Here is a 25,000-nt window from a genome sequence, read left to right as displayed (position 1 = left end):
CAGACTGACAGAGACAGACTGACAGAGACACCGACACAGACAGACTGACAGAGACACTGACAAAGACAGAGAGACAGAGACAGACAAACATACAGTGACAGACAGATTCAGACAGCGACAGAGAGACAGAGAGAGACAGACGGAGACAGTGACAGACAGACATAACAGATAAGGATATATGTGTGTGTTTGTTTGTGCGCACCAGGCTGGGGGTCGGAGTAGTCCACAGTGTAGCCTTCTAGCTGCATCAGTTCATGGGGCTCAGACTTCCTCTCTCTGTAGCTGCACATTGCAAAGGTGTATTGGCTGACCTGCAACAGTTAAGGGTTCACACACTCTGTATAAAATGGAATCATAAAAAAATATATCACACTATGCTTTTTAAATATGGGAATCAGTTGAGATAGTAAAAGAGGTTGTAATGTCCAAAATATATCCTTGCATTTCATTCAACAACTGTTTTTGTCTCCCGTTTATAGATTGACATAATTAGCAATGGTCAATATGTGTTGCTTCAAGATTTCAAAATGGAAACTTTCGTTTGTCAATTAAAGCTACAACAACATGCAGCAAGAACAGATTGAAGTGCCATAACAGCTTAGAACAAAGTTAATTCACTAGAAGAAATGTCCGTTTTTAAGACCAGACCAAAAGCAATGAGAATGGAATGCAGAAGTTTTATGAAAATACCATTAACAGAAAAATGAAGCAGCACCAAGAAAATGCTATTAAAGTCCACTAGAAAAAAAGCATGTATTTACTTAGAAGCTATACATTTGGCAAGTAGACTTATTCAAATATGTTAATCTTCTGAATAGAACAAGACCCAAATGAATCCTGACATTTAATATACCTGGACAAGACCCAAATGAATCCTGACATTTAACATACCTGGACAAGAACCAAATATCTTCTTTTCCAACGTTTCCAAACTCTCTGTCCCAAAGCATAAAGGTACCTACAAATACAAACATTTTAACAATTTTAACAATGTTTTATTATTGTAAAGCAGCAAATGAAATTAATTTACCAATGTTAGGATTATAGCCTAGATTTGACTAATCATAATACAAATCAAATTCAATTCACTATAAATTCAATACAATACAATACAATACAATTCAATACAATTCAATACAATACAATACAATACAATACAATTCAATACAATACAATACATGTCAAATTAAAAACAAGTTCCATATAAAAATGACAAGATGTCTCGATTAATGTGAACTTTAATACCTTTAAACTAGGCATATTAAAACACTCAAATGAAGGTGATTACAAGGTGACCAATATAGGCTGTTTATAAAGATACAAATGAAGGTGATTACAAGGTGACCAATATAGGCTGTTTATAAAGATACAAATGAAGGTGATTACAAGGTGACCAATATAGGCTGTTTATAAAGATACAAATGAAGGTGATTACAAGGTGACCAATATAGGCTGTTTATAAAGATACAAATGAAGGTGATTACAAGGTGACCAATATAGGCTGTTTATAAAGATACAAATGAAGGTGATTACAAGGTGACCAATATAGGCTGTTTATAAAGATACAAATGAAGGTGATTACAAGGTGACCAATATAGGCTGTTTATAAAGATACAAATTAAGCCGCTCTTTTCAAAAAATATTTCCAAGAATATAGACAACTATAATTCACTGGGAACATAAATCGACATGTTCTTATCGAAAATATTTTATAATGAATATTGTGACAACAGGGTATTTTATGGCTGGCAAATACCAACTGTGATCGGCCAAATTGTAGAAGCATTATGCAACGGATGATAATAAAAATAGGTCATGAGAAAACCAAGCACACGTTTTCCTCCAGTCTCTTCTTCCCTTGGAAAATGTTAGCATGGTCAGATAGCCAATGACCACTAACATCTGGAAGCTCCATAATCAATCGCCTATTCACGGAACTCAATGGGAAATAATGCGGGATATGAGAGATTCAAACCAGGAAATCAAGAAATTGTGAAGACAATTTGTCAAAAGGAGAGGGGCTGCCCCTTTAAGAAAAGGCCTCCAGTCTAGGTTGAGATCCGCTGTGAATACGGGTCTGAAAATCTGGGGCATTCTCCGGGAGTTGGGTTAGGATGTGGCAGAAGTAATCATCCACTTGTGAAAATTATTTTCTGTTCATTCTCAAACACTTTTCAGCCGCTCATGATCCCATTTAGCTGACAATACCGGGCCATCCGCAGCCCCAGACGTGTGGACCAGCAAGCAGCTGTAGGACACTTTTCAGTCCTTGGTACAATGCATGATGCTTATACACTTCCTATTGCCAAGAGTTTGTTTACATTAGTAGGCCCAGTCTATTCGAAACTACGGCATTATCGTAGAATCCATAGGCTTACTTAAAAAAATAGGCCATTGTTTTATTAATGGAATATGCTCTAATGCAGCCAAGTTGAATTCAAAAGGCCTCGTCACAAAGTCACAACGGAATTCAATTTGTTTGTAACTATATGCATTTCGAGTATAGGTGAGGGGGGAAACACACACAGTGCAATTAATCTGTCACTTGTCTGAGAAAAGCATGCTCTTACCAGGGCAAATCAGAGCCATTGAATGAGAGGGTTAAGCCAAAGAAAATGAACATGATAAACAGAATATCTGAAAACATCACACTGTAAAAATAGTGGTTGAAGTATACTCTAAAAAGGTTCAAACCAAACAGGATAACAAGACAACTAAATATCTTTGACCCTTCTTGATGGAAAAGGCTGTTTTGAATTTTTTTAAAGTGAGGAAATTAAAGTAAAAATGGTGAACATCTGATGCCACACTACTCTTCTGGAAATCAAGCATTTTCTAGATTTGTACTATAAATTGTATTACATTTTATATAATAGTTCCCCAATTGTGTAAAATGTTTAATATAGTTTTGTAAACCCTTTCAGGGAAAATATGAATTATTTGAACTTATTTATCAAAATAAAGTGTAAGTAAGTAAGTAAATAGGTATTGATAAAAACTCAAACTGTACAATAACAAAATAAATTGGCTGCAACATCTACCCTGCTACTTCAAGTATTGGACTAACAATGCTCCCGTGTGGACATTTGTTAGAACTACACCTTGTTGGGAATTACAATACACAAGCTTTTTCAATGTCCATTTTTACCATTTGTAATCCAACACAAACCCCTAAAATAGTGGTGTCTGTCCATTGTTTGAGCGGGAGAGGTAGTTAAAATGAGAAGTGGCATCTGAATATGTGGGACTGAGAAAAGGGAAGGTTGGGAGAAGAGGAAAGCACGAGAGAGAGCGACGTTGAGGGAGAGCGAGAGAGAGCGACGTTGAGGGCGAGCGACGCTGAGGGCGAGCGAGGCTGAGGGAGAGCGACGCTGAGGGAGAGCGAGCGACATTGAGGGAGAGCGAGAGCGAGCGACGTTGAGGGAGAGCGACAGCGAGCGACGTTGAGGGCGAGCGAGCGACGTTGAGGGCGAGAGCGAGCGACGTTGAGGGCGAGCGAGAGAGAGCGAGCGACGTTGAGGGCGAGCGAGAGAGAGCGAGCGACGTTGAGGGCGAGCGACGTTGAGGGCGAGCGAGAGAGAGCGAGCGACGTTGAGGGCGAGCGAGAGAGAGCGAGCGACGTTGAGGGCGAGCGAGAGAGAGCGAGCGACGTTGAGGGCGAGCGAGCGAGAGCGAGCGACGTTGAGGGCGAGCGAGCGAGAGAGAGCGAGCGACGTTGAGGGCGAGCGAGCGAGAGAGAGAGAGCGAGCGACGTTGAGGGCGAGCGAGCGAGAGAGAGCGAGCGACGTTGAGGGCGAGCGAGCGAGAGAGAGAGAGCGAGCGACGTTGAGGGCGAGCGAGAGAGAGAGAGAGAGCGAGCGACGTTGAGGGCGAGCGAGCGAGAGAGAGAGAGCGAGCGACGTTGAGGGCGAGCGAGAGAGAGCGAGCGACGTTGAGGGCGAGCGAGAGAGAGCGTGCGACGTTGAGGGCGAGCGAGAGAGAGCGAGCGACGTTGAGGGCGAGCGAGAGAGAGCGAGCGACGTTGAGGGCGAGCGAGAGCGAGCGACGTTGAGGGCGAGCGAGAGAGAGCGAGCGACGTTGAGGGCGAGCGAGAGAGAGCGAGCGACGTTGAGGGCGAGCGAGAGAGAGCGACGTTGAGGGCGAGCGAGAGAGAGCGACGTTGAGGGCGAGCGAGAGAGAGCGACGTTGAGGGCGAGAGAGAGAGAGAGAGCGACGTTGAGGGCGAGCGAGAGGGAGCGACGTTGAGGGCGAGCGAGAGAGAGAGAGCGACGTTGAGGGCGAGCGAGAGAGAGAGAGAGCGACGTTGAGGGCGAGCGAGAGAGAGAGAGCGACGTTGAGGGCGAGCGAGAGAGAGAGAGAGCGACGTTGAGGGCGAGCGAGAGAGAGCGACGTTGAGGGCGAGCGAGAGAGAGCGACGTTGAGGGCGAGCGAGAGAGAGCGACGTTGAGGGCGAGCGAGAGAAAGCGACGTTGAGGGCGAGCGAGAGAGAGCGACGTTGAGGGCGAGCGAGAGAGAGCGACGTTGAGGGCGAACGAGAGAGAGCGACGTTGAGGGCGAGCGAGAGAGAGCGACGTTGAGGGCGAGAGCGAGCGATGTTGAGGGCGAGAGCGAGCGACGTTGAGGGCGAGCGAGAGAGAGCGAGCGACGTTGAGGGCGAGCGACGTTGAGGGCGAGCGACGTTGAGGGCGAGAGAGAGAGAGCGACGTTGAGGGCGAGAGAGAGAGAGCGACGTTGAGGGCGAGAGAGAGAGAGCGACGTTGAGGGCGAGAGAGAGAGAGCGACGTTGAGGGCGAGCGACGTTGAGGGCGAGAGAGAGAGAGCGACGATTAAGGGCGAGAGAGAGAGAGCGACGTTGAGGGCGAGAGAGAGAGAGCGACGTTGAGGGCGAGAGAGAGAGAGCGACGTTGAGGGCGAGCGAGAGCGAGCGACGTTGAGGGCGAGCGAGAGAGAGCGAGCGACGTTGAGGGCGAGCGAGAGAGAGCGAGCGACGTTGAGGGCGAACGACGTTGAGGGCGAGAGAGAGAGAGCGACGTTGAGGGCGAGAGAGAGAGAGCGACGTTGAGGGCGAGAGAGAGAGAGCGACGTTGAGGGCGAGCGAGAGAGAGCGACGTTGAGGGCGAGAGAGAGAGAGCGACGTTGAGGGCGAGAGAGAGAGAGCGACGTTGAGGGCGAGCGAGAGCGAGCGACGTTGAGAGCGAGCGAGAGCGAGCGACGTTGAGGGCGAGCGAGAGAGAGCGACGTTGAGGGCGAGCGAGAGAGAGCGACGTTGAGGGCGAGCGAGAGAGAGCGACGTTGAGGGCGAGCGAGGAGAGAGCGACGTTGAGGGCGAGCGAGAGAGAGCGACGTTGAGGGCGAGCGAGAGAGAGCGACGTTGAGGGCGAGCGAGAGAGAGCGACGTTGAGGGCGAGAGAGAGAGAGCGACGTTGAGGGCGAGCGGAGAGAGAGCGACGTTGAGGGCGAGCGAGAGAGAGCGAGAGAGTTGAGGGCGAGCGAGAGAGAGCGAGCGACGTTGAGGGCGAGCGAGAGAGAGCGAGCGACGTTGAGGGCGAGCGAGAGAGAGCGACGTTGAGGGCGAGCGAGAGAGAGCGACGTTGAGGGCGAGAGAGAGAGAGCGACGTGTAGGGCGAGAGAGAGAGAGAGAGCGACGTTGAGGGCGAGCGAGAGGGAGCGACGTTGAGGGCGAGCAAGAGAGAGAGAGCGACGTTGAGGGCGAGAGAGAGAGAGAGCGACGTGTAGGGCGAGAGAGAGAGAGAGAGCGACGTTGAGGGCGAGCGAGAGAGCGCGACGTTGAGGGCGAGCGAGAGAGAGCGCGTTGAGGGCGAGCGAGAGAGAGCGACGTTGAGGGCGAGCGAGAGAGAGAAGAGAGCGACGTTGAGGGCGAGCGAGAGAGAGAGAGAGAGCGACGTTGAGGGCGAGCGAGAGGGAGCGACGTTGAGGGCGAGCGAGAGAGAGAGAGCGACGTTGAGGGCGAGCGAGAGAGAGGCGAGCGAGAGAGAGGAGAGAGCGACGTTGAGGGCGAGCGAGAGAGAGCGACGTTGAGGGCGAGCGGAGAGAGAGCGACGTTGAGGGCGAGCGAGAGAGAGCGACGTTGAGGGCGAGCGAGAGAGAGCGACGTTGAGGGCGAGCGAGAGAGAGCGACGTTGAGGGCGAGCGAGAGAGAGCGACGTTGAGGGCGAGAGCGAGCGATGTTGAGGGCGAGAGCGAGCGACGTTGAGGGCGAGCGAGAGAGAGCGAGCGACGTTGAGGGCGAGCGACGTTGAGGGCGAGAGAGAGAGAGCGACGTTGAGGGCGAGAGAGAGAGAGCGACGTTGAGGGCGAGCGAGAGCGAGCGACGTTGAGGGCCGAGCGAGAGAGAGCGAGCGACGTTGAGTGGCGAGCGACGTTGAGGGCGAGAGAGAGAGAGCGACGTTGAGGGCGAGAGAGAGAGAGCGACGTTGAGGGCGAGCGAGAGAGAGCGACGTTGAGGGGCGAGAGAGAGAGAGCGACGTTGAGCTGGGCGAAGAGAGAGAGCGACGTTGAGGGCGAGAGAGAGAGAGCGACGTTGAGGGCGAGAGAGAGCGACGTTGAGGGCGAGCGAGAGAGGCGACGTTGAGGGCGAGCGAGAGAGAGCGACGTTGAGGGCGAGCGAGAGAGAGCGACGTTGAGTGCGAGCGAGAGAGAGCGACGTTGAGGGCGAGCGAGAGAGAGCGACGTTGAGGGCGAGCGAGAGAGAGCGACGTTGAGGGCGAGCGAGAGAGAGCGACGTTGAGGGCGAGCGAGAGAGAGCGACGTTGAGGGCGAGCGAGAGCGAGCGACGTTGAGGGCGAGAGCGAGCGACGTTGAGGGCGAGCGAGAGAGAGCGAGCGACGTTGAGGGCGAAGCGACGTTGAGGGAGAGCGAGGGAGAGCGACGTTGAGGGAGAGCGACGTTGAGGGAGAGCGACGTTGAGGGCGAGCGAGAGAGCGACGTTGAGGGAGAGCGAGGGAGAGCGACGTTGAGGGAGAGCGAGGGAGAGCGACGTTGAGGGAGAGCGACGTTGAGGGCGAGCGAGAGAGAGCGACGTTGAGGGCGAGCGAGAGAGAGCGACGTTGAGGGCGAGCGAGAGAGAGCGACGTTGAGGGCGAGCGACGTTGAGGGAGAGCGACGTTGAGGGAGAGCGACGTTGAGGGAGAGCGACGTTGAGGGGAGAGCGACGTTGAGGGAGGAGCGACGTTGAGGGAGAGCGACGTTGAGGGAGAGCGACGTTGAGGGAGAGCGACGTTGAGGGGAGAGCGACGTTGAGGGAGAGGGAGAGCGACGTTGAGGGAGAGAGAGAGCGAGACGGGGAGGGAGAGAGAGAGAGCGAGACGGGGAGGGAGAGAGAGAGCGAGACGGGGAGGGAGAGAGAGAGAGCGAGACGGGGAGGGAGAGAGAGAGAGCGAGACGGGGAGGGAGAGAGAGAGCGAGACGGGGAGGGAGAGAGAGAGAGCGAGACGGGGAGGGAGAGAGAGAGAGCGAGACGGGGAGGGAGAGAGAGAGAGCGAGACGGGGAGGGAGAGAGAGAGAGCGAGACGGGGAGGGAGGGAGAGAGAGAGCGAGACGGGGAGGGAGGGAGAAGAGAGCGAGAACGGGGAGGGAGGGAGAGAGAGCGAGACGGGGAGGGACGGAGAGAGAGCGAGACGGGGAGGGACGGAGAGAGAGAGCGAGACGGGGAGGGAGAGAGAGAGAGCGAGATGGGGAGGGAGAGGAGAGAGAGCGGAGACGGGGAGGGAGAGAGAGAGAGCGAGACGGGGAGGGAGAGAGAGAGAGCGAGACGGGGAGGGAGAGAGAGAGAGAGCGAGACGGGGGGGAGAGAGAGAGAGAGCGAGGACGGGGAGGGAGAGAGAGAGAGCGAGACGGGGAGGGAGAGAGAGAGAGCGAGACGGGGAGGGAGAGAGAGAGCGAGACGGGGAGGGAGGGAGAGAGAGCGAGACGGGGAGGGAGAGAGAGAGCGAGACGGGGAGGGAGAGAGAGAGCGAGACGGGAGGGGAGGGAGAGAGAGCGAGACGGGGAGGGAGAGAGAGAGAGCGAGATGGGGAGGGAGGGAGAGAGAGAGAGACGGGGAGGGAGAGAGAGAGAGCGAGACGGGGAGGGAGAGAGAGAGAGAGCGAGACGGGGAGGGAGAGAGAGAGAGAGCGAGACGGGGAGGGAGAGAGAGGAGAGCGAGAGCGAGACGGGGAGGGAGGGAGAGAGAGCGAGATGGGGAGGGAGGGAGAGAGAGCGAGACGGGGAGGGAGGGAGAGAGAGCGAGACGGGGAGGGAGGAGAGAGAGCGAGACGGGGAGGGAGAGAGAGCGAGACGGGGAGGGAGGGAGAGAGAGCGAGACGGGAGGGAGAGAGAGAGAGCGAGACGGGGAGGGAGGGAGAGAGAGCGAGACGGGGAGGGAGAGAGAGAGAGCGAGACGGGGAGGGAGGGAGAGAGAGCGAGACGGGGAGGGAGAGAGAGAGAGCGAGACGGGGAGGGAGAGAGAGAGAGCGAGACGGGGAGGGAGCAGAGAGAGAGCGAGACGGGGAGGGAGGGAGAGAGAGCGAGACGGGGAGGGAGAGACAGCGAGACGGGGAGGGAGGGAGAGAGCGAGATGGGGAGGGAGGGAGAGAGAGCGAGACGGGGAGGGAGAGAGAGAGAGAGCGAGACGGGGGAGGGAGAGAGAGAGAGAGCGAGACGGGGGAGGGAGAGAGAGAGCGAGACGGGGAGGGAGAGAGAGAGAGAGCGAGACGGGGAAGGGAGAGAGAGAGAGCGAGAGCGAGACAGGGAGGGAGAGAGAGCGAGACGGGAGGGAGGGAGAGAAGAGCGAGACGGGGAGGGAGGAGAGAGAGCGAGACGGGAGGGAGGGAGAGAGAGCGAGACGGGGAGGGAGGGAGAGAGAGCGAGACGGGGAGGGAGAGAGAGAGAGCGAGACGGGGAGGGAGAGAGAGAGAGCGAGACGGGGAAGGAGGGAGAGAGAGCGAGACGGGGAGGGAGGAGAGAGAGCGAGACGGGGAGGGAGGGAGAGAGAGCGAGACGGGGAGGGAGAGAGAGAGGCGAGACGGGGAGGGAGAGAGAGAGAGAGAGACGGGGAGGGGAGAGAGAGAGACGGGGAGGGAGAGAGAGCGAACGGGGAGGGAGAGAGAGAGAGCGAGACGGGGAGGGAGAGAGAGAGAGAGCGAGACGGGGAGGGAGAGAGAGAGAGAGCGAGACGGGGAGGGAGAGAGAGAGAGCGAGAGCGAGAACAGGGAGGGAGAGAGAGAGCGAGACGGGAGGGAGGGAGAGAGAGCGAGACGGGGAGGGAGGGAGAGAGAGCGAGACGGGGAGGAGGGAGGGAGAGAGAGCGAGAGGGGAGGGAGGGAGAGAGAGCGAGACGGGGAGGGAGAGAGAGAGAGCGAGAGGGGAGGGAGGGGAGAGAGAGCGAGAACGGGGAGGGAGAGAGAGAGAGCGAGACGGGGAGGGAGGGAGAGAGAGCGAGACGGGGAGGGAGAGAGAGAGAGCGAGACGGGGAGGGAGAGAGAGAGAGCGAGACGGGGAGGGAGAGAGAGAGAGCGAGACGGGGAGGGAGGGAGAGAGAGCGAGACGGGGAGGGAGGAGAGAGAGCGAGACGGGGAGGAGAGACAGCGAGGACGGGGAGGGAGGGAGAGAGCGAGACGGGGAGGGGAGAGAGAGCGAGACGGGGGAGGGAGGGAGAGAGAGCGAGACGGGGAGGGAGGGAGAGAGAGCGAGACGGGGAGGGGAGAGAGAGAGAGCGAGATGGGGAGGGAGGGAGAGAGAGAGAGACGGGGAGGGAGAGAGAGAGAGACGGGGAGGGGAGAGAGAGAGAGATCGGGGAGGGAGAGAGAGCGGGACGTGGGAGGGAGACGAGGAGGCGAGACGGGAGGGGAGAGAGAGAGCGAGACGGGGAGGAAGAGAGAGAGAGCGAGACGGGGAGGGAGAGAGAGAGAGCGAGACGGGGAGGGAGAGAGAGAGAGAGCGAGACGGGGAGGGAGAGAGAGAGAGAGCGAGACGGGGAGGGAGAGCGAGGAGAGAGCGAGACGGAGGAGGGAGAGAGAGCGAGACGGGAGGGAGGGAGAGAGAGCGACGGGAGGGAGGGAGAGAGAGCGAGACGGGGAGGAGGGAGAGAAGAGCGAGACGGGGAGGGGAAGAAGAGAGCGCGAGACGGGGAGGGAGAGAGAGAGAGCGAGACGGGAGGGAGGGAGAGAGAGCCGAGACGGGGGAGGGGAGGAGAGAGAGCGAGACGGGGAGGGAGAAGAGAGAGAGCGAGACGGGAGGGAAGACAGCGAGACGGGGAGGAAGAGACGCGAGACGGGGAGGGGAGAGAGAATGAGACGGGGAGGGAGAGAGAGCGAGACGGGGAGGGAGACGAGAATGAGACGGGGAGGGAAGAGAGAGCGAGAGACGGGGGAGGGAGAGAGCGCGAGAGACGGGGAGGGGAGAGAGAGCGAGAGACGGGGAGGGAGAGAGAGCGAGAGACGGGGAGGGAGAGAGAGCGAGAGACGGGGAGGGAGAGAGAGCGAGAGACGGGGAGGGAGAGAGAGCGAGAGACGGGGAGGGAGAGAGAGCGAGAGACGGGGAGGAGAGAGAGCGAGAGACGGGGAGGGAGAGAGAGCGAGAGACGGGGGGAGAGAGAGCGAGAGACGGGGAGGGAGAGAGAGAGCGAGAGACGGGGAGGGAGAGAGAGAGCGAGACGGGGAGGGAGGGAGAGAGAGCGAGACGGGGAGGGAGGGAGAGAGAGCGAGACGGGGAGGGAGGGAGAGAGAGCGAGACGGGGAGGGGAGGGAGAGAGAGCGAGACGGGGAGGGAGAGAGAGAGCGAGACGGGGAGGGAGAGAGAGAGAGCGAGACGGGAGGGAGGGAGAGAGAGCGAGACGGGGAGGGAGGGAGAGAGAACGAGACGGGGAGGGAGAGAGAGAGAGAGAGACGGGGAGGGAGGGAGAGAGAGAGACGGGGAGGGAGAGAGAGAGACGGGGAGGGAGAGAGAGAGAGACGGGGAGGGAGAGAGAGAGAGACGGGGAGGGAGAGAGAGCGAGACGGGGAGGGAGGGAGAGAGAGAGAGAGCGAGACGGGAGGGAGAGAGAGAGAGAGCGAGACGGGGAGGGAGAGAGAGAGAGAGCGAGACGGGGAGGGGAGAGAGAGAGAGCGAGAGCGAGACAGGGAGGGGAGAGAGAGAGAGCGAGACGGGGAGGGAGGGAGAGAGAGCGAGACGGGGAGGGAGAGAGAGAGAGCGAGACGGGGAGGGAGGGAGAGAGAGCGAGACGGGGAGGGAGGGAGAGAGAGCGAGACGGGGAGGGAGAGACAGCGAGACGGGGAGGGAGGGAGAGAGCGAGACGGGGGAGGGAGGGAGGAGAGAGCGAGACGGGGAGGGAGGGAGAGAGAGCGAGACGGGGAGGGAGGGAGAGAGAGCGAGACGGGGAGGGAGAGAGAGAGAGCGAGATGGGGAGGGAGGGAGAGAGAGAGAGACGGGGAGGGAGAGAGAGAGAGACGGGGAGGGAGAGAGAGCGAGACGGGGAGGGAGAGAGAGCGAGACGGGGAGGGAGAGAGAGAGAGCGAGACGGGGAGGGAGAGAGAGAGAGAGCGAGACGGGGAGGGAGAGAGAGAGAGCGAGACGGGGAGGGAGAGAGAGAGAGAGCGAGACGGGGAGGGAGGAGGAGAGAGACGCGAGAGCGAGACAGGGAGGGAGAGAGGAGCGAGACGGGGAGGGAGGGAGAGAGAGCGAGACGGGGAGGGAGGGAGAGAGAGCGAGACGGGGAGGGAGGAGAGAGAGCGAGACGGGGAGGGAGAGAGAGAGAGCGAGACGGGGAGGGAGAGAGAGAGAGCGAGACGGGGAGGGAGGGAGAGAGAGCGAGACGGGGAGGGAGGAGAGAGAGCGAGACGGGGAGGGGAGAGACAGCGAGACGGGGAGGGAGAGACAGCGAGACGGGGAGGGAGAGAGATGAGACGGGGAGGGAGAGAGAGCGAGACGGGGAGGGAGAGAGAATGAGACGGGGAGGGAGAGAGAGCGAGAGACGGGGAGGGAGAGAGAGCGAGAGACGGGGAGGGAGAGAGAGCGAGAGACGGGGAGGGAGAGAGGAGCGAGAGACGGGGAGGGAGAGAGAGCGAGAGACGGGGAGGGAGAGAGAGCGAGAGACGGGGAGGGAGAGAGAGCGAGAGACGGGGAGGGAGAGAGAGACGAGGACGGGGAGGGAGAGAGAGCGAGAGACGGGGAGGGAGAGAGAGCGAGAGACGGGGAGGGAGAGAGAGGGCGAGAGACGGGGAGGGAGAGAGAGCGAGAGACGGGGAGGGAGAGAGAGCGGAGAGACGGGGAGGGAGAGAGAGCGGAGCGAGAGACGGGGAGGGAGAGAGAGAGAGCGAGAGACGGGGAGGGAGAGAGAGAGCGAGACGGGGAGGGAGGGAGAGAGAGCGAGACGGGGAGGGAGGGAGAGAGAGCGAGACGGGAGGGAGGGAGAGAGAGCGAGACGGGAGGAGAGAGAGAGAGCGAGACGGGGAGGGAGGGAGAGAGAACGAGACGGGGAGTGAGAGAGAGAGAGAGAGACGGGGAGGGAGGGAGAGAGAGAGACGGGGAGGGAGAGAGAGAGACGGGGAGGGAGAGAGAGAGAGACGGGGAGGGAGAGAGAGAGAGACGGGGAGGGAGAGAGAGCGAGACGGGGAGGGAGGGAGAGAGAGAGAGAGCGAGACGGGGAGGGAGGGAGAGAGAGAGAGAGCGAGACGGGGAGGGAGGGAGAGAGAGAGAGAGCGAGACGGGGAGGGAGAGAGAGAGAGAGAGCGAGACGGGGAGGGAGAGAGAGAGAGCGAGAGCGAGACAGGGAGGGAGAGAGAGAGAGCGAGACGGGGAGGGAGGGAGAGAGAGCGAGACGGGGAGGGAGAGAGAGAGAGCGAGACGGGGAGGGAGGGAGAGAGAGCGAGACGGGGAGGGAGAGAGAGAGAGAGCGAGACGGGGAGGGAGAGAGAGAGAGCGAGACGGGGAGGGAGGGAGAGAGAACGAGACGGGGAGGGAGAGAGAGAGAGCGAGACGGGGAGGGAGGGAGAGAGAGCGAGACGGGGAGGGAGAGAGAGAGAGCGAGACGGGGAGGGAGAGAGAGAGAGCGAGACGGGGAGGGAGAGAGAGAGAGCGAGACGGGGAGGGAGGGAGAGAGAGCGAGACGGGGAGGGAGAGACAGCGAGACGGGGAGGGAGAGACAGCGAGACGGGGAGGGAGAGAGAATGAGACGGGGAGGGAGAGAGCGAGAGACGGGGAGGGAGAGAGAGCGAGAGACGGGGAGGGAGAGAGAGCGAGAGACGGGGAGGGAGAGAGAGCGAGAGACGGGGAGGGAGAGAGAGCGAGAGACGGGGAGGGAGAGAGAGCGAGAGACGGGGAGGGAGAGAGAGCGAGAGACGGGGAGGGAGAGAGAGCGAGAGACGAGGAGGGAGAGAAAGCAAGAGAAGGTAAGGGAGAGAGTGCTAGAGAAGGTGAAGGAGAGAGCGAGCGCGAACGAGACGGGGAGGGAGAGAGATCGACGGTGAGGGAGAGAGAGCGTGAGACAGGGAGGGAGAGAGAGAGATGGCAGGGAGGGAGGGAGATGTGTAGGGGGAGGAAGGTTAGGAAGTGCAGCTCAGTTTCCACCTCATTTTGTGGACAGTGTGCACATAGCCTGTCTTCTCCTGAGAGCCAGGTTTGCCTAAGGCGGCCTTTCTCAATAGCAAGGCTATGCTCACTGAGTCTGTACATACTAAAAGCTTTCCTTAATTTTGGGTCAGTCACAGTAGTCAGGTATTCTGCCACTGTGTACTCTCTGTTTAGGGCCAAATAGCATTCCAGTTTGCTCTGTTAAATAAATTACTTGACACATTGAAAATAATTTTTGTTTTCTCATGATTTGGTTGGGTCTAATTGTGTTGCTGTCCTGGGGCTTTGTGGAGTCTATTTGTGTTCGTGAACAGAGCCATTGAACCAGCGGGCTGCGGGGACTCTTCTCTAGGTTCATCTCTCTGCAGGTGAAGGCTTTGTGATGGAATATGTGGGCATTGCTTCCTTTTAGCTGGTTGAAGAATTGAACAGCTTTATGTGTATTTTGATAATTAGCGGGTATAGTACTAATTCTGCTCTGCATGCATTAAGATCAAGGTGCTGCTGTAGGCCTTCTTAGTTGGGGACAGAAGCACCAGATCATCTGTAAATAGACAATACACCTCATCTCTCCCCTGATGGCAGATTGCAGTCTTTCAGTCTTCATGAGAGCTGAGACAGAACCTACTCCGTGCCTCTTCTCTCTCTTGCTTATCTCCCACTCTCTTAAACTGCCTCCCTCCCTCCCTCCCTCCTCCCGGGGGTTGGTGGTGGTGGCAGATGGCAGTCTTTGGGAGAGCTGAGAGCTCCCTCTTCTCTTTGCCTCCTCCTCCCCTCCTCCCGGGGGTTGGTGGTGGTGGCAGATTGCAGTCTTTGGGAGAGCTGAGAGCTCCCTCTTCTCTTTGCCTCCTCCTCCCCTCCTCCCGGGGGTTGGTGGTGGTGGCAGATTGCAGTCTTTGGGAGAGCTGAGAGCTCCCTCTTCTCTTTGCCTCTTCAGCTCCCATCAACAGATGGCTGCTTTTAAATGGAGAAGCGTTCAACCTGAAAATCCAACCTCTCCATCTCTCTCTGTCTGTCAGTCTGTCTATCTGCTTTTCTTCCTGGACTCTCTCTCCCTTTTCCTGCTTTGCTCACTTTCTTTCTTCATCCCTAAAATGGACAGTCCTCAAGTGTGCCTAATTTGTTGACGTGTGTATGTGCATTTCATGAAAATGCCAGATGGGCTGGTTAATTTTTTTGCCTAGTGGGCCTGTCTAACTTGGGTTTTCTGAGCAAAAGGATAATTATTTAATAATGGGCCGGTGTGCTAGACATGCCAGGGCCAATTTTTGTTCTCAGTCCGCCCCTGTGTGTGTGTGTGTGGGGGGGGGGGGGGGGGGGGGGTTGCATGCTTGTGAACGTGTTTTTAATTCATGTGTATAAGACCATGTCTGAATTTGCATGTTCTCCCACTTAAAAAGATAAGAGGCCTGTAATTTTCATCATAGGTACACTTCAACTATGACAGACAAAATGAGAAGAAAAAAAATCCAGAAATTCACATTGTAGGATTTTTTATTAATTAAAAATCCTACAATGTGAATTTCTGGATTTTTTTTGTCCTCCAAGCACGACGAGTTGAGTTTATACCAAAAAGTTATATTTTGGTTTCATCTGACCATATGACATTCTCCCAAATTTCTTCTGGATCATCCAAATGCTCTCTAGCAAATGTCAAACGGGCCTGGACATGTACTGGCTTAAGCAGGGGGACACGTCTGGCACTGCAGGATTTGAGTCCCTGGTGGCGTAGTGTGTTACTGATGGTAGGCTTTGTTACTTTGGTCCCAGCTCTCTGCAGGTCATTCACTAGGTACCCCGTGTGGTTCTGGGATTTTTGCTCACCGTTCTTGTGATCATTTGGACCCCACGGGGTGAGATCTTGCGTGGAGCCCCAGATCGAGGGAGATTATCAGTGGTCTTGTATGTCTTCCATTTCCTAATAATTGCCCCCACAGTTGATTTCTTCAAACCAAGCTGCTTACCTATTGCAGATTCAGTCTTCCCAGCCTGGTGCAGGTCTACAATTTTGTTTTTGGTGACCTTTGACAGCTCTCTGGTCTTGGCCATAGTGGAGTTTGGAGTGTGACTGTTTGAGGTTGTGGACAGGTGTCTTTTATACTGATAACAAGTTCAAACAGGTGCCATTAATACAAGTAACGAGGACAGAGGAGCCTCTTAAAGAAGAGGTTACAGGCCTGTGAATTAATTCATTAAAAATCCTACAATGTGATTTTCTGGATTTAGTTGACTTCATAGTTGAAGTGTACCCATGATGAAAATTACAGGCCTCTCTCATCTGTTTAAGTGGGAGAACTTGCACAATTGATGGCTGACTAATACTTTTTTGCCCCACTGTACATACATACATGAACAAGAATATAAATGCAACATGAAGTGTTGGTCACATGTTTCATGAGCTGAAATAAAATATCCCAGCAATCTTAAATACGCACAAAAAGCTTATTTTACTAACATTTTGTGCATAAATTTGTTTACATCCCTGTTAGTGAGCATTTCTCCTTTGCCAAGATAATCTGTCCACCTGACAGGTGTGGCATATCAAGAAGCTGGGCCTTGCTCCCCAGTGGGTGGGCCAGTCTCCAAAGGGTGGGCCTACATCCTCCCAGGCCCACCCATAGCTGCGCTCCTGCCCAGTAATGTGAAATCCATAGATTAGGGCCTAATTTAAATTATTTAAATTGACCGATTTCCTTATATGAACTGTAACTCAGTAAAATCATTGAAATTGTTCCATGTTGTGTTTATATTTTTGTTCAGTATATACACACACAGTACACGGTAGTGTCCTCCTTGGTACTGAAAGGGTCACCTGAGATGGTATTAAACTTCTGAAGAGACACTAGCCAATTAGGGGTAGCCTACCATCCTGCAGGCAGACCGACACATACACACACGTGCACGCATACCTGCACGCATACCTGCACACACAGGCACGTGTGCACATGCATACACACTCTTCACTCAGCACCCGGTGTCTCTTCACTAAGTCATAGTTATGAAGTGACCTCACTAATACCTGTCTTGGTACTCCACTGATTTGACTGATGGCATGAATGAATGTCATTGGGTTTAAAAATGGGTCTGGGCTGCCATCTGCTGGAGCAAAGGAGACCCAACATGAAATACATCCAATTACATCAACATGTACCTCAAATAATGGATTCCTGTCCAATAGACAAGGCAGAATTACTTTAACACACACACACTTCTCATATACCAACTGTTATGTCCGCTTACTGACAGACAGTAGTTGTCCATGCCTCTGCTTTTCTAATCTTAGCTCATCATCTTTCTCTCCGTTTCCTTCTCTCAATCTGTCAGTCACCACTAGGGGGCACTGCTATCCTTTCTTTGCCTCATTTAAGACAGTTTTTATTACAGCCTAACCCTTCCTGGAGGGCCAAGTATCTGCTGTTTAGTAGTTTTTCTTACTAATCAATGACCTTAATTCATAAATCAAGAACAAGGGAGGAGTGAAAACCCAGACACGTGCATGAGTCACTTTGCTGTTTTTCATCAGATCTTATGATGCAATGGGAGAAAAACACACATATTCCATACAAAACATGTCCTAGTAAACTCTAGGCCAGGTAAATGTAACAATTTCAAAGATTCACATGACTGGGCAGGGGTGCAGCCACTTGAAAGCCCGGCCCAGACAATCAGAATACGTTTTTTCCCAACAAAAGGGCTTTATTACCGACAGAAATATGACTGGGCAGTGTGGTCCATACCCCCCTCCGTATGACTGGGCGGTGTGGTCCATACCCCCCTCCGTATGACTGGGCGGTGTGGTCCATACCCCCCCCGTATGACTGGGCGGTGTGGTCCATACCCCCCTCCGTATGACTGGGCGGTGTGGTCCATACCCCCCTCCGTATGACTGGGCGGTGTGGTCCATACCCCCCTCCGTATGACTGGGCAGTGTGGTCCATACCCCCCTCCGTATGACTGTGTAGTGTGGTCCATACCTCCTCCGTATGACTGTGTAGTGTGGTCCATACCCCCCTCCGTATGACTGTGTAGTGTGGTCCATACCCCCCTCCGTATGACTGTGTAGTGTGGTCCATACCCCCCTCCGTATGACTGTGTAGTGTGGTCCATACCCCCCTCCGTATGACTGGGCAGTGTGGTCCATACCCCCCTCCGTATGACTGGGCAGTGTGGTCCATACCCTCCGTATGACTGGGCAGTGTGGTCCATACCCTCCGTATGACTGGGTAGTGTGGTCCATACCCTCCGTATGACTGGGTAGTGTGGTCCATACCCTCCGTATGACTGGGTAGTGTGGTCCATACCCTCCGTATGACTGGGTAGTGTGGTCCATAACCTCCGTATGACTGGGTAGTGTGGTCCATACCCTCCGTATGACTGGGTAGTGTGGTCCATACCCTCCGTATGACTGGGTAGTGTGGTCCATACCCTCCGTATGACTGGGTAGTGTGGTCCATACCCCCCGTATGACTGGGCAGTGTGGTCCATACCCCCCTCCGTATGACTGGGCAGTGTGGTCCATACCCCCCTCCGTATGACTGGGCAGTGTGGTCCATACCCCCCTCCGTATGACTGGGCAGTGTGGTCCATACCCCCCTCCGTATGACTGGGCAGTGTGGTCCATACCCCCCTCCGTATGACTGGGCAGTGTGGTCCATACCCCCCTCCGTATGACTGGGCAGTGTGGTCCATACCCCCCTCCGTATGACTGGGCAGTGTGGTCCATACCCCCCTCCGTATGACTGGGCAGTGTGGTCCATACCCCCCTCCGTATGACTGGGCAGTGTGGTCCATACCCCCCTCCGTATGACTGGGCAGTGTGGTCCATACCCCCCTCCGTATGACTGGGCAGTGTGGTCCATACCCCCCTCCGTATGACTGGGCAGTGTGGTCCATACCCCCCTCCGTATGACTGGGCAGTGTGGTCCATACCCCCCTCCGTATGACTGGGCAGTGTGGTCCATACCCCCCTCCGTATGACTGGGCAGTGTGGTCCATACCCCCTCCGTATGACTGGGCAGTGTGGTCCATACCCCCCTCCGTATGACTGGGCAGTGTGGTCCATACCCCCCTCCGTATGACTGGGCAGTGTGGTCCATACCCCCCTCCGTATGACTGGGCAGTGTGGTCCATACCCCCCTCCGTATGACTGGGCAGTGTGGTCCATACCCCCCTCCGTATGACTGGGCAGTGTGGTCCATACCCCCCTCCGTATGACTGGGCAGTGTGGTCCATACCCCCCCTCCGTATGACTGGGCAGTGTGGTCCATACCCCCCTCCGTATGACTGGGCAGTGTGGTCCATACCCCCCTCCGTATGACTGGGCAGTGTGGTCCATACCCCCCTCCGTATGACTGGGCAGTGTGGTCCATACCCCCCTCCGTATGACTGGGCAGTGTGGTCCATACCCCCCTCCGTATGACTGGGCAGTGTGGTCCATACCCCCCTCCGTATGACTGGGCAGTGTGGTCCATACCCCCCTCCGTATGACTGGGCAGTGTGGTCCATACCCCCCTCCGTATGACTGGGCAGTGTGGTCCATACCCCCCTCCGTATGACTGGGCAGTGTGGTCCATACCCCCCTCCGTATGACTGGGCAGTGTGGTCCCATACCCCCCTCCGTATGACTGGGCAGTGTGGTCCATACCCCCCTCCGTATGACTGGGCAGTGTGGTCCATACCCCCCTCCGTATGACTGGGCAGTGTGGTCCATACCCCCCTCCGTATGACTGGGCAGTGTGGTCCATACCCCCCTCCGTATGACTGGGCAGTGTGGTCCATACCCTCCTCCGTATGACTGGGTAGTGTGGTCCATACCCTCCTCCGTATGACTGGGTAGTGTGGTCCATACCCTCCTCCCGTATGACTGGGTAGTGTGGTCCATACCCTCCTCCGTATGACTGGGTAGTGTGGTCCATACCCTCCTCCGTATGACTGGGGTAGTGTGGTCCATACCCTCCTCCGTATGACTGGGTAGTGTGGTCCATACCCTCCTCCGTATGACCTGGGTAGTGTGGTCCATACCCTCCTCCGTATGACTGGGTAGTGTGGTCCATACCCTCCGTATGACTGGGTAGTGTGGTCCATACCCTCCGTATGGACTGGGTAGTGTGGTCCATACCCTCCGTATGACTGGGTAGTGTGGTCCATACCCTCCGTATGACTGGGTAGTGTGGTCCATACCCTCCGTATGACTGGGTAGTGTGGTCCATACCCTCCGTATGACTGGGGAGTGTGGTCCATACCCTCCGTATGACTGGGTAGTGTGGTCCATACCCTCCGTATGACTGGGTAGTGTGGTCCATAGCCCTCCGTATGACTGGGTAGTGTTGGTCCATACCCTCCGTAGTGACTGGCTAGTGGTGGTCCATACCCGCCGGTATGACTGGGTAGTGTGGTCATACCCTCCGTATGACGGGGTAGTGTGGTCATACCCTCCGTAATGACTGGGGTATTTGTGGTCCATACCCTCCGTAATGACGGGGGAGTGGGTGGTCCATAAACCTCCGGATGACTGGGGTAGTGTGGTCGCATACCCTCCGTATGCTAACTGGGTAAGTGTGGTCCATACCCTCCGTATGACTGGTATGTTGGTCCATACCCTCCCGTAATGACTGGGGGTAGTGTGGTCCATACCCTCCGTATGACTGGGTAGTGTGGTCCATACCCTCCGTATGACTGGGTAGTGTGGTCCATACCCTCCGTATGACTGGGTAGTGTGGTCCATACCCTCCGTATGACTGGGTAGTGTGGTCCATACCCTCCGTATGACTGGGTAGTGTGGTCCATACCCTCCGTATGACTGGGTAGTGTGGTCCATACCCTCCGTATGACTGGGTAGTGTGGTCCATACCCTCCGTATGACTGTGTAGTGTGGTCCATACCCTCCGTATGACTGTGTAGTGTGGTCCATACCCTCCGTATGACTGTGTAGTGTGGTCCATACCCTCCGTATGACTGTGTAGTGTGGTCCATACCCTCCGTATGACTGTGTAGTGTGGTCCATACCCTCAGTATGACTGTGTAGTGTGGTCCATACCCTCAGTATGACTGTGTAGTGTGGTCCATACCCTCAGTATGACTGTGTAGTGTGGTCCATACCCTCAGTATGACTGTGTAGTGTGGTCCATACCCTCAGTATGACTGTGTAGTGTGGTCCATAACCCTCAGTAGGACTGGGTAGTGTGGTCCATACCCTCAGTATGACTGGGTAGTGTGGTCCATACCCTCCGTATGACTGGGTAGTGTGGTTCTTACCCGCTGTGCTTCATGTTGGGGGGTTTGTCCATGCGGACGGCTAGTTTGATCTTCAGCTCTGAGTCCTGACTGTTCTTTGACACCACCATCTTGTGTAGCTCGGCCTGCTTGGTCCGTTGGTGGTGGGGTTCAGGATCACCTGGGAAGGGAGGGAGGGAATGAGAGAGAGAGAGGGTAGAGAGAGAGGGGAATAGATTGGGGGGAGGAAATGGAAGGAAGGGAGAGAGGGAAGAATGGGGTGACAAAAGGGAGAGGGCACAGGAGAGAAGAAAAAAAGAGAATTTGCAGTAAAGAGTAGTAATGATGAACAGCTGCGCACACACACACACACGATACACAAACAGCGTCTCATCAGTTAGTCAGTGACTGACACATCCATATTCTGTGACAATGATGGGAACAGACAGGTGAAGGACATCAGAAAACCATGGCTGTCTGGCTGGGGGAAGAGAGTAGAGATGGTGAGGAAATAGAGAGATGGGGAGGAGGTGCCATAGACAGAGAGACACTTCTTTCTCATCACAACCCCCTCTGCAGTTGCTCAATATGCAGGAAAGGGCTTCAGATAAAATCCAAAGCTTTAGTAATGTTATCCTCATCTTTATATAGAAACATTTGTGTTTTGAGTTGTTGGATATCAGTGTGAGTGTTAGAGAGAGGGTGAGGAAAGAGAGCAAGAGGGAAGGGGATGTGGGAGAGGGATAGGGATGGGGGTTAGGGCGAGAGATAGGGAAGGGCAAGGGATGGGGAGAGGGATGGGGGTTAGGGAGAGAGATAGGGAAGGGCAAGGGATGGGGAGAGGGATGGGGGGTTAGGGAGAGCGATAGGGAGGGGCAAGGGACAGGGAGAGGGATGGGGGTTAGGGAGGAGAGATAGGGAGGGGCAAGGATGGGAGAGGCATGGGGGTTAGGGAGAGAGATAGGGAGGGGCAAGGGATTGGGGAGAGGCATGGGGGTTAGGGAGAGAGATCAGGCGAGGGGCAAGGGAGGGGAGAGGGTGGGGGTTAGGGAGAGAGATAGGGAGGGGCCAAGGGAGGGGAGAGGGATGGGGGTTAGGGAGAGAGATAGGGAGGGGCAAGGGAGGGGAGAGAGATAAGGGAGGGGCAAGGGACAGGGATGAGGGCGAGGGGCAGGAAGGGAGAAGGTCAGTAGGGATGGGGAAGGGGGATAGAGATGGGGAATAGAGATGGGGAAGGGGGTAGAGATGGGGATGGGGGATAGGGAGGGGGCCATAGGGATGGGGGATAGGGAGGGGGCCATAGGGATGGGGGGATACGGGATGGGCCATAGGGATTGGGGGGATAGGGAGGGCCCATAGGATGGGGGATATGAGGGATGCCATAGGGATGGGGGATAGGGAGGGCCATAGGGATGGGGGATAGGGAGGGCCATAGGGAATGGGGATAGGGAGGGCCATAGGGATGGGGGATAGGGAGGGCCATAGGGATGGGGGATAGGGAGGGCCATAGGATGGGGATAGGGAGGGCCATAGGGATGGGGATAGGAGGGCCATAGGGATGGGGATAGGGAGGGCCATAGGGATGGGGATAGGGATGGCCATAGGGATGGGGATAGGGAGGGCCATAGGGATGGGGATGGGAGGGCCACTAGGGATGGGGAGGGCCATAGGGATGGGATGGGGAGGGCCAGGGAAATGGGGAGGGCCATAGGGATGGGAATAGGGATATGGAGGGCCCATAGGGATTGGGGAGGGCAATAGAGATATGGTACAGGAGGGTCATAGGGATAAGGAGGGGTTGGGGAGGGGAGGGATAGTGTTAGAGAAAAGATTGTGGGTGGGGGATAGTGATGGGGATAGGATTGTGGATGGGGATAGTGATGGGGATAGGATTGTGGGATGGGGGATAGGGATAGGATTGTGGATGGGGATAGGGATAGGATTGTGGATGGGGATAGGGATGGGGATAGGATTGTGGATGGGGATAGGATTGTGGATGGGGATAGGGATGGGGATAGGATTGTGGATGGGGATAGGGATCAGATTGTGGATGGGGATAGGGATCAGATTGTGGATGGGGGATAGGGGTGGGGATAGGATTGTGGTGGGGATAGGGGATAGGATTGTGGATTGTGGATGGGGATAGGATTGTGGATGGGGATAGGATTGTGGATAGGGATAGGATTGTGGATGGTGATAGGGATGGGGATAGGGATCGGATTGTGGATGGGGATAGGGATGGGGATAGGATTGTGGATGGGGATAGGGATAGGATTGTGGATGGGGATAGGATTGTGGATAGGATTGTGAATGGGGATAGGGATGGGGATAGGATTGTGGATGGGGATAGGATTGGGGATAGGGATGGGGATAGGATTGTGGATGGGGAGAGGATTGTGGATGGGGAAAGGGATGGGGAGAGGATTGTGGATGGGGAAAGGGATGGGGAGAGATTGGTGGATGGGGATAGGGATGGGGATAGGATTGTGGATGGGGATAGGATTGTGGATGGGGATAGGATTGTGGATGGGGATAGTGATGGGGATAGGATTGTGGATGGGGATAGGGATAGGATTGTGGATGGGGATAGTGATAGGATTGTGGATGGGGATAGGATTGTGGATGGGGATAGGATTGTGGATGGGGATAGGATTGTGGATGGGGATAGGATTGTGGATGGGGATAGGATTGTGGATGGGGATAGTGGATGGGGATATGATTGTGGATGGGGATAGGATTGTGGATGGGGATAGTGATGGGGATAGGATTGTGGATTGTGGATGGGATAGGGATGGGGATAGGATTGTGGATGGGGATGGGGATAGGGATCGGATTGTGGTGGGATAGGATTGTGGATGGGGATAGGGGATAGGATTGTGGATGGGGATAGGATTGTGGATGGGGATAGGATTGTGGATGGGGATAGGATTGTGGATGGGGATAGGGATGGGATAGGGACAGGATTGTGGGTGGGGATAGGGATGGGATAGGATTGTGGATAGGGATAGGATTGTGGATAGGGATGGTGGATGGGGATAGGGATGGGGATAGGATTGTGGATGGGGATAGGGATCGGATTGTGGATGGGGATAGGGATGGGATAGGATTGTGGATGGGGATAGGATTGTGGATGGGGATAGGGATAGGATTGTGGATGGGGATAGGGATGGGGATAGGATTGTGGATGGGGATAGGGATGGGGATAGGATTGTGGATGGGGATAGGGATAGGATTGTGGATGGGGATAGGGAATGGGGATAGGATTGTGGATGGGATAGGGAATGGGGATAGGGATGGGAATGTGGATGGGGATAGGATTGTGGATGGGGAAAGGGATGGGGAGAGGATTGTGGATGGGGATAGGGATGGGGATAGGATTGTGGATGGGGATAGGATTGTGGATGGGGATAGTGATGGGATAGGATTGTGGATGGTGATAGTGATGGGATAGGATTGTGCATGGGGATAGTGATGGGATAGGATTGTGGATGGGAATAGGGATGGGGAGAGGATTGTGGATGGGGATAGGGATGGGATAGTGATGGGGATAGGATTGTGGATGGGGATAGTGATAGGATTGTGGATGGGGATAGTGGATGGGGATAGGATTGTGGATGGGGATAGGATTGTGGGTGGGGATAGTGATGGGATAGGATTGTGGATGGGGATAGTGGATGGGGATAGGATTGTGGATGGGGATAGTGGATGGGGATAGGATTGTGGATGGGGATAGGGATAGGATTGTGGATGGGGATAAGATTGTGGATGGGGATAGTTGATAGGATTGTGGATGGGGATAGTGGATGGGGATAGGATTGTGGATGGGGATAGGATTGTGGATGGGGATAGTGATGGGGATAGGATTGTGGATTGTGGATGGGATAGGGATGGGGATAGGATTGTGGATGGGGATAGGGATGGGGATAGGGATCGGATTGTGGATGGGGATAGGATTGTGGATGGGGATAGGGGATGGGGATAGGACTGTGGATTGGGATAGGATTGTGGATGGGGATAGGATTGTGGATGGGGATAGTGATGGGGATAGGATTGTGGATGGGGATAGGGATGGGATTGTGGGTGGGGATAGGGATAGGGATAGGATTGTGGATAGGGATGGTGGATGGGGATCGGATTGTGGATGGGGATAGGGATGGGGAAAGAATTGTGGATGGGGATGGGATGGGATAGGATTGTGGATGGGGATAGGGATGGCCATAGG

The 25,000-nt window shown here is 55.4% G+C and overlaps 1 protein-coding gene across 1 annotated transcript in view; it reads right to left on the bottom strand.

Annotated features, from left to right (window-relative positions):
- The window catches only part of cadps2 (Ca++-dependent secretion activator 2), a 268,321-nt gene that overhangs the window by 133,935 nt on the left and 109,386 nt on the right, over positions 1-25,000 (bottom strand). The window contains 4 exon segments of the mRNA XM_031833159.1: positions 203-311; positions 892-958; positions 20,821-20,935; positions 20,938-20,959. Coding sequence (XP_031689019.1) covers positions 203-311; positions 892-958; positions 20,821-20,935; positions 20,938-20,959 — 313 coding nt within the window.

The sequence above is a fragment of the Oncorhynchus kisutch genome, linkage group LG10, assembly GCF_002021735.2.
Source record: "Oncorhynchus kisutch isolate 150728-3 linkage group LG10, Okis_V2, whole genome shotgun sequence".
NCBI lineage: Eukaryota > Metazoa > Chordata > Actinopteri > Salmoniformes > Salmonidae > Oncorhynchus > Oncorhynchus kisutch.
Note: the sequence above shows the minus strand (reverse complement) of the source record. Positions and strands in the feature narration are given on the sequence as shown.